This window comes from Brachypodium distachyon, chromosome 1 (genome assembly GCF_000005505.3).
Source record: "Brachypodium distachyon strain Bd21 chromosome 1, Brachypodium_distachyon_v3.0, whole genome shotgun sequence".
Taxonomy (NCBI): Eukaryota; Viridiplantae; Streptophyta; class Magnoliopsida; order Poales; family Poaceae; genus Brachypodium; species Brachypodium distachyon.
The window spans coordinates 27,948,589-27,957,892 of record NC_016131.3 but is presented as its reverse complement, the minus strand read 5'-3'; the positions used below and the strand labels follow the sequence as shown (position 1 = coordinate 27,957,892).

The window sequence follows — 9,304 nt, the reverse complement described above, 5'->3', positions numbered from 1 at the left end:
ATGATAATTATTTTCAATGACCTAGCTAGCAAAATTAATGCGGACAATCGACATTGGAGCACTCCTATTAGAAGAGCATGAGTAAAGAAAGAAATGTGAAAAGAAAAAACACATTTGACCCCTAGATCTCACACCTCCACGTAGGATGGGAAGAACCATTCCGATCCGCTGCAAGATTTTGCGGGTGTATCGCCGTGGTCTCCTCCATTCAGTGAAACTTGACTAATTTCACCGTTCATCATGTCATAGACACAGTAGCTAGGAATGTTGTCGTTCTTCACCAGCTTTTCGCAATAGTAACACTTGCAAAAGCCGGCGACGGCTGACGCCCACTCTTTGCCGAGAACAAACACGCGGCCGTGGTGGTGCGCGTCGGACGATCCTGCTTCTGCTGCAAACGCTCTGGAGCCAGCCCGGCTGACGTAGAGGTCCTGCCCCTTGATGTCCTCCTTCTTCACCTCCGTCCACTGCCCCCAGTCCAAGTCTGCCTCGAACACCTGCAGGTCCAAAGCTCGGCGCCGGCCGTGCCCCTCGATCTCGCAACAAGGGATGCCCCACCGCACCATGAACAGCTTCCGCTTGTCAGACGAGGCGACCAGGTGGTTGCGTTCTTGCTCCACTTCCAGCCGGGAATTCCGTTGGGGCCCTTGCGTGATGGCATGCTCCACGTGGCTCCGGTTCCGAGACAGCGCGTGGCCTTGTGCGTCGACCAGCGTGTGCGCGACGAGCTGCTCCGAGAAGCAAAGGGCGAAGAGCTTCCCACGGTGGAACGCTATGTCCCTGTAGTGATGACGATGGTAATCCCCGGGCTTGGATGCAGTTGCGGGCGCGGACCATGAGAGTGGCCGCGGCGGCGGCTGTCGTTGGCCCGGTCGGAAACACGCGACGTTGACTGGCGCGGCGTCGAAGGCGGGGCCGTGGAACAAGGCGACGATCAGATGGGGAGCACACGACGATCTTGTGCACGACGGCCCCGTGCCCGCCGCCCAGGTGGTGGAGCCGTGTCGTGTCACAGTTGCCGACGACGACGGTGCGGCCGGCGCGGGGCTGGTAGTAGTACTGGCACGGGACCTCGATGCCGAGGTCTCCGGGGAAAGGGTCGCGGGTCAGGAAGCATCGGGAGGAGGGCTCCCGATCATCGTGCTCCTCGGGCTCGGGTTCCTGCTCGTGGAGGAGCCAGCTGCCGAAGGAGTTGCCGGGGAGGCAGTGGGCGGGCGTAGCGAAGCGGCCGCCGTCTCCGTCGGCGAGGCTTTGGTAGACGCCGTGGCCGAAGTTGATCCATGGCGCAGGAGGCAGCAGCGGCGCGGCGAGGCGCCAGCGGCGGCAAACTGCTCTGAAGCTGAGGCGGTCGTCGACTGACGGGAGGCGGGAGAGGATGTTGCCGACGAGCTCTGGCAGGAGGTCCGGCCAAAGCGAAGGGTCCACGGACACGGCGCCGCAGCAGGTGCTGTCTTGCTCCGGCGGCCGGGGCGAAGGGCCGCCCAAACCACGGCAGGTCGGGTCTCGCTCCGGCCAGGGCGAGGTGGCGGTAGCGCCGCGGCAGTTTTTCCCGAGACACGGCCCCATCGACGAGTAGCACCAGGCGCCTTGAGAAGAGAGTAGATCGATCTTGTAGAACGGTTGGAGACTCAGACCTCGGAGAGTCCGGACGGCCGATAAAAGTGGAGTTTGAGCTCCAAAAGCGCCAACTGACGCGCGAGGCGTCCGCCACAGCAGTTGCAAAATCTGATCGATTCAGTCTCCAGTTCGCTAGGTACGTGCTGATGCATGTACGGCAAAGTGCGTCCCGCCGTCAGGATACTCCTGCGATGATCCGTGGCCGGTGCAGGCGTACCCAAGCCTCTGCTCCCAAAAAGCTCCCGAGCAGTGGGCCTCGTTAAAAATGAGCCTGTAGACAGTAGCCATCATCAGCCTGACGGAAGACCCACTTGGCAGAACCAGGGAAATCGGTAAAAGGTGTAAAAGAAAGTGGAACGAAGCTTGCTAAATTGGGTAGTTTTGAAGAATTTCGAATAAATGATGTAAAAAAGTGTCACAGAATGCATCTTAGGGGGTAAACAGTATCGTAGTAATAACACAACAGTAACAAAAAAAATACGCATATACATGAGTGAGTCTTTGCATACAAATACAACAATTCCAAATCCTTTCATAAAAAGGCAGCTGCTGACTTGCTTTTTACCAAAAAAATAAGTTATGGATGGAAGAACAGGGGGTTCAATATCCATGTTTAACTACAACAATCAAATTCGCATGCGGTCACTATATAAAAGATTCTCCATAATGACTCAGACGTGTTCAACTGAACACCTGCTACGCATGGGAGCAACGCAAATCCTGAACAATCAAATTCCTAGCCTCTTGGTGCCACATTCTGAGCAGAACTTGGATGTTGTCCTTAAATACGGGGAACCACATTCATCACAAAACTTTGCAGGGCTGGTTGGCTGCAATAGAAAATATACCACCAAGACAATGAGGTTAGTAAATAAAACAACTGTGCAAATGAGGGCAGTAGAATGCTGTTTTTGTTCAGTTGTTGGAAAAATTTACAGTGCCAACAGACACGCTGACTTGCAAATTCCCACAACTATGGCTCATTGCGAGTAAAACTAAAGTGCATGATGGAAGTAGGAGTACTTTTTCTGGAATGTGATGGATGTTTTGAAACCATCCGTTCCAGCAACTGTTGACATTACTAAATGACGAAGACTACTCACAAGAATATTCACGCGTCCTCCAAGATGACCGTGTCCTGCTTGCATGGAAGCTAGATGTGGAGATAAATAAGACTGATGCTGCTGGGCATTATCTGATAGATGTGAAGCCGATGCACATGGATGAATGGGAGGCAACTGAGAACTATGCTGATTTTGCTGGATGGTCTCATGTTCTGCTTGATCAAGAAAGTGCAAGTAAGGTTGACTCTCTATCTGTTGAATATGTCGCTTCAATGATGGCTCATGTTGATTTTGAATCTAGAAGACAAGAAGTAACATCAGTGGCTACTAACTGAAGAGACGAGGACAGGACAAGTCGCTGTGAATTGGGGATATCATCAATTCGTCATTGGTTGTGAACAAATACGAGAAGATAAATGTTACCTCATTTGGTGGACGAAATCCTAAGGAACAAACCAGCGGGGAACTCTCATCCTCTGTCAAAACCTGGACAATCAGAAGGAATTAATTAAGCAAATAATCAAATTGGTTTGGCTGCATTCTTGAATTCTCTAAAATCCAATGCACACTTACAGATGTGACAGGGATGTCAAATCCTGACTGCGGGGTACGCCTGTACTTGTGCCGAGGTGAATAAAATTTATAATCTATGGATGAAATGGCCACTTCATTTCGACCGGTCAATCTTTTGAACCTTCACATTAAACAAATCAAGACTTGGAAATAAATCCATCATTGCACAGCGAAGGGTAGTACTGAGAGCCAGCATGATTAATCGAAAGCAACTTACCTGTTTCAAGTCCATATTTACTATGGACTGCATAAGTTCAAATACAAGAAAGGGTCTCTTGGAACTGTGCCTATAGAAGCACAAATCGCTCAAAGAAAAGGAATTTTAGAACTGGGTCACTAATTAAATAACAGAACGATGAACAGACAGGAGGTACAACCTCCTTTGCAAAAGAAAAAGGAATAACAAAAGACAATCCATGTGAAAAGTTCAAATGCTAGGATTTTCCTATCCTGTCGCCCATAACAAAAACAAGTTTTTTCTACCCAAAACCATAAAGAATAACTGAACAACAACCAACTAAGTATAGGGTAAATTAGAGACAATACCATTCTGCGTCCTCCATCCTCATATTGTTTGGCCTCTCAATGATCACCAAACCATTGATTACTACAAAACGGACTCGCTTTTCTTCCTGTACAACAAGTTCAGGAAACCTTGTCCTTGTTGCGTGGGAAGTTGCTAACTCTCTCCTCCTGAAGCTACAACTTCCTATACATCAAAGGGGACTCATATGAAAAGAACAAACAATAAGAGTGGTGCTACCAAATACAAATCAATGTTCAGAATCAAACCTTTCTTTGGGAACTTCTGAGTCAGTTTCCTGTACAATCCACCGGCAGCTTCAAGAGCTACTCCTATAGTTTTCTCGCGGGACCCGATCAAGGAAGCAAGACGTGTGTTGACGTCGCTCACCAAGGCCTCATACAGGTTTGCTATATACATCAAGGGCAAAGCAAATCTTGGGTCACCTTCATACCGAACCTCTTGTTGCTTTCTTTTGTTTAATTTATCATTGGACTGGATATGGTCCAACGCAGAGGATTCTGCCACCTCAATAACATTCTCACCAATAAAATGGTCAACTATAATGTCCAAGAACCTAGATCGTGCCATTTCAATAGGTACAACATCTGTAAAGAAGAGGGGAAGTTGGGGAAAACTGGCGCAATAATAGCAAGCAAAGAGAAGAACACAGCAATTGGTGAATTCATAAGAGCTCTACCTCGAGGTGCTATGATATCATAAGGACTAGAACACCTGCTGCTGTTCTCGAAAGCTGAGTGTTCATCATCAACTCTTACACCATGGAGGCTTAAAGAGCTGTTGTATGATCCATGCAGGCAACCCTACCAGAAAAAGGAACATTTCAAACTCAATGGTGTTCTGACATTCACAACCACTAAAAGGGGATGCAAGCCATTTTTAGACAGAACAAGAAAAGGTCCAATGTCTACCTTGGCAAAAGGCAAACAAAAACTTATTTTTACTCAACCAAACTTTTCTAGTTTCAACCATCTTATGGAACCCTGATGATGCATTTAACAACACCTCTTAGTCATACCAAAATACAAGCAACAAGACAAATCCTTACAAGAATATTTCTTGCTTATGGTAGCAGTCCGCTGGCGCTATGATCCTAAATTCTTGTCGTGGTTCTAGTTCAAAGGTAGTATATATCTGCACTCAAATTGCTTTTGATGCAAGGAACTTGTAGCACCACAAGGCATGGCCCGCAGCAGCTGCTCTGGTGAAACAGCAACCAGATGCATCAGAGCAGCCAAAGCCTACGCTTCTATTGCATCTCTCCTAACAGAAGAGCCGGACCCAGTTTCTAGTCCTAATTACACACAAGTCCGTCCCTAGAAGGTGAAGCTTCCTCTTCCCCGCTAGAGCGAGTGCACAAGCACAGCAAACTCGCTACTGCGGCACAGCAGCAGCAGTAGCATCCATTATCCTCACACCTCAAATCAAGACGACAGATTTGGTCCAGTAATTGATACTTTTTTTGACGAAACCAGTAATTGATACTGTAAGTGCGAGGAGCTTAGGGAGTGAGAGGGTGTGGGTACATACCACGGAGTTGGAGTCGCCGCCGCCGACGAGGCTGTCCTCGGTGATGGCCTCGTGGTCCACGTCGTCGCCGAGGAAGACCGGACCGGCGCCGCCGGAGTAGCGTGGGACACTTGAGGACCGCATCGCCGGTTGAAACCCTAGAGGGAGGAGGCAGGCAGGAGGCGCGAAGTGGAGAAGCCCAGCACCCGCAGTTGCCCTCTGGTAATTTCAAGCTTTTCCCTGGCGAACATCATTCGTATGATCCTCGCCAGCTAGGGACTGCCCGAGTTGGGGAATGGAGAGCAGGAAGCCGGAGGGGGAGGACAGCGGCCGGCGGCCCCGCCGAATTTGGTTTGGGACTGGGGTCGCCGCCGTGCGATGGGGAATTTGGGGAAGAAGGCGGGACTGAGGTTAACTAGGATTTGCATTGAGATCTGATTAACTAAACGAACATGACAGCCGTATGTGGTGTTATTCGAATTCGCTACGACTGTCGTGCCGCTGCTACCACAGGGTTGCCCCTGGCCGCCTTGGTGGCCGTGGAAGATGAATAGGCCTTTTTTTCTTTAGCTGAAGATGAATGGGCATTGGTGGCCGTGGAAGATGAATAGGGGTGGTGTAGCTCAATGGTCAAGGCCTCAAGGGACCACCTAGCTTGGCAGAGAAAACAAGGGTCAAGGACTCAAGGGGGGCTCTGTGTACAAGAAAGGAATCACTGCTACTGATATTCATTGTAAATATATCTATTTGGAATATAGAGCGAACAAATATGGATATGTTGTTGAAAATGGTACGTCAAATTTTTAAATGGCTAGTTATATATAAATATAAACAATTTGGCTATGGTCTTGAGCAAGTTCAAATACAGAGGTCTGAACTTCAGATATAACACCATCCGATTATCCGAACTTTCAGGTGTAATAATTTAGTAATAACAACAGCTAGGGAGAGGGCAGAGCTGAAGCCGCAACAGCAGAGCCATCCTCTCTTTTAAGCAGACCCAATTCAAATCCATCCTTTTACAGACTGGGACGAATAATAATAAATACCTGTGGACACAGACACGGGAACAAACGCTCGAAACAATGAGGATTTACACAATCAGCTCGGTCCGGGAGACGAGGATGCCATCGGTGTCAGCATAGAGCCACTCGCCGTCGCAGATCCTGGTGCCCGCGATGGTCACCGGTACGTGCTTCTCGCCCATCCCCTTCTTGTTTGCCTTCATCGGGTGCGAGTTGAGCGCCCGCACGCCAATGTCACACCCGTTGATCTCGTCCACATCCCGGATGCAGCCGTTCACCACGATGCCAGCCCACCCGTTGTTCTGCGCCTGCTGGACAGGGTTGCCACCCAGGATGGCGCAGCGAAGGCTGCCGCCACCGTCCACCACCAGGACCCTGCCCTGGCCTTTCTCCTCCAGGAACTCGCGCACCAGGACATTGTCCTCGAATACCTTGAGCGTCACGATTGGGCCAGCAAAGACCTGCCGCCTTCCGTATACCTGGAAAATTGGCTGGAGGGCACGGAGCTCACCGTTGGTGATTAGATGTGAATTTGCATCGCAGACCTCCGCGGTGGCCAATGGTAAGGCCGCCATAGTAGCTTCAGGGCTGCTTGACATGAAAAGAAGGCAGGCATTACTAAAGCAACGTTGTTAACAGAAGCAAGCAAGGCTGCTCCATTCAACATAACAACGGATTCTCCAAATACATGCAAATTATGCACTTACGCTCATCACCACAATAAGGAAGACATCTCCAGTTATATAGCTTAACAGTTACATAGATCTCAAGCAGACAAAATGCTGAGACTCAATTTAACAAACATTGAGAAATTTTATGTGATTGAACTGTTAGGTACAACAACTAAATGAACATTTTCTTATTATCACAGAGATGAACCAAATAGTTGACCCAGGATATCTACCATGAAACACAAAAAACAACCATGCTTAGCCTAAACTGAGTGACATTCACATGCTTGCATATTCGTTTTAACTCAATAACATATCACTAGACAAAAAGTTTAAGCAAAATAAGATTTTGGCCTCAGCAAAATTTCCAGATTATTTCCTAAGAGGCTAAAACTCTGGAACCGAGTGTCTGGATGTAAGACCCAGGTTATCCACCCAGTCAAGAACCCGGCACACGCATAGACTTGAAAAGCAAAAGATGAGTACAAAACTAATAGAACCAGGAGGGGTCTTGCAATGCATGATTAGCAGTTGAATAGAATGGATGATTGACACTTTCCCTTATTTTATCCATCTTTTTCTGCATCAAAAGCACAAAACCAGCAGTCTTGCCGATACCCCATATTTCATTATTCCCTGAGTACTCGAGAGTAAAATTTACTCGAGCAACAGCATCTACAACTTTGTAGTTTGTACTACCATAATCCGTCTATAACTGAGATCACAGAAAGACCAGTGCTAGATCACATGCTTGTTTCACAATAATATATTTCCAATGGCTTGACTCATGGAAGGGGTCGAACAAAAACTGAACGGTATCAATGAAAAGAGGGATCACACTATGTATTAGTATTACTGTCCTAAGCAAACAGATCCTCAACAAAAATGAGCGATCCAACATTAATAGTGGACGATTTAGCCGACTGGGTGGATAAAATCAGCCAGGAAGATTTTGGATTCGATTAGTCCCACCAAATAAACAAAAAATAGGTACGAGTGAGATCAGTACGAGACTACGAGCCGAGCAAGCTAAGTTAGAGCCGATGATCCAGCCTAGTGAGGAGGAAGGCAGATGTGCTGGAGACAGGAGCGGATCTGGACGGCGCATAGCAGCACACCCAAATCTGGATGTCACTGGGGCTGAGTAAAAAATTCTCATACCTGAGAAACTTGCGGACGGGGTTGTGAGACGCGATGCGGTTGAACAGCGAGGCGCGCGAGAAGCGCCGCGGTGACTGACGGATAGGGCGCCGCGGACGAGAGGTTAGGGGCACGGAGGCAGCTCTGGAGGCGGCCGGATTCGGGGTGGGTCAAGACTCGAGAGAGGAAGACGAAGACGAAAGGAATGTACCGGCTCCAGGAAGAGGAAGAGGAGAGGAATGTGTATGGTGGGTTCACGCGTTCAGCCAGTTCGTACTTCGGAGGCAGAGGGTAAATTGATGATTAAAAGTGAAAAGAAAAGCAAACTGTAGGCATTTCTTTTGTTATTTTATTAAGAAAGATCCGATCGGCATTTCCGCTGCCACTATAGAGTTTCTTTTATTTATCTATTTTTCAGAGATCGTGTGGCCTTGATTTTTATTGCAGGATCCGTGATTTACCTATATAAAAAAAAGATGCGGCTATATATCAAGCCCTGATTTTTAAGTAAAAGAGTTAAATGTAAATTAACAAATCATGATCGTTGATTAGTATCTGGATGCCGTTTTATTTTTATTTTTTATTTTTCATTTTGAATCTTATGTCATCCGCACAAAGCATATTGTTACCTTCACGGATTAAAATTTCCACCTCCACACAACTAAAGGTAAGTTTGGTATTGAGGTGGATTATGATAATCCGTTTGGCTAACCAACTTTTTCCTGTTTTTGTGTGTATTTTTTCACAGCAGATTATAAAATAAGTTCAGCACAACACACTTCAACAATGTCAAATTGAGCCTAAGGTTGTCACCACATGAAACTAAACGTTCGCTCACTAGTCTTCTGGTGTGACGGGGTAAATTGTCACGCGCACATATCTAAAGTTGTCAACCCATAGAACTAAAATTGTCTACCTCATGTCGTGGTGGTGTCACGGCAGATGCCATAGGATGGCTTAACTTGGAGCCGATGGACGATGGAGGATCCGGAGGAGGGAGGACGTGAAGAGAAACACGCACAAGTTGCACAAGCACACACGGATTTACCCAGGTTCGGAGCCCTCTTGCCGAGGTAAGACTCCTACTCCTTTGTTGTATTAGCCGAGATAGAGAAGTTCTACAATGGCACTCCTTCAGCTGTATTCTTGAAAAAATAGAAG

The 9,304-nt window shown here is 47.7% G+C and overlaps 2 protein-coding genes across 3 annotated transcripts; both read right to left on the bottom strand.

Annotated features, from left to right (window-relative positions):
* Window positions 1–2,065: 2,065 nt before the first annotated feature.
* LOC100836620 (uncharacterized protein At2g02148) lies at window positions 2,066–5,916 on the bottom strand. 2 transcript variants are annotated; one of them, XM_003563353.4, is made up of 8 exons: window positions 5,329–5,906; window positions 4,478–4,601; window positions 4,047–4,385; window positions 3,801–3,963; window positions 3,255–3,375; window positions 3,105–3,167; window positions 2,721–2,978; window positions 2,066–2,447 (listed from the first exon to the last, which is right to left on the bottom strand). In XM_003563353.4, exons 1-8 carry the CDS (start codon window positions 5,449–5,451, stop codon window positions 2,346–2,348), a joined length of 1,293 nt encoding a protein of 430 aa, XP_003563401.1. In that variant the 5' UTR covers window positions 5,452–5,906; the 3' UTR covers window positions 2,066–2,345. The 2 variants fall into 2 exon arrangements, with proteins under 2 accessions (XP_003563401.1, XP_024312500.1); XM_024456732.1 differs by lacking the exon at window positions 2,721–2,978 and having other exon boundaries at window positions 5,329–5,916.
* Window positions 5,917–6,129: 213 nt separating this feature from the next.
* Window positions 6,130–8,424, bottom strand: LOC100836315 (putative 4-hydroxy-4-methyl-2-oxoglutarate aldolase 2). The gene is made up of 2 exons (XM_003563352.3): window positions 8,165–8,424; window positions 6,130–6,920 (listed from the first exon to the last, which is right to left on the bottom strand). The coding sequence occupies exon 2, from the start codon at window positions 6,905–6,907 to the stop codon at window positions 6,401–6,403; it is 507 nt and encodes a 168-aa protein (XP_003563400.1). The 5' UTR covers window positions 6,908–6,920; window positions 8,165–8,424; the 3' UTR covers window positions 6,130–6,400.
* Between the last annotated feature and the right edge of the window lie 880 nt (window positions 8,425–9,304).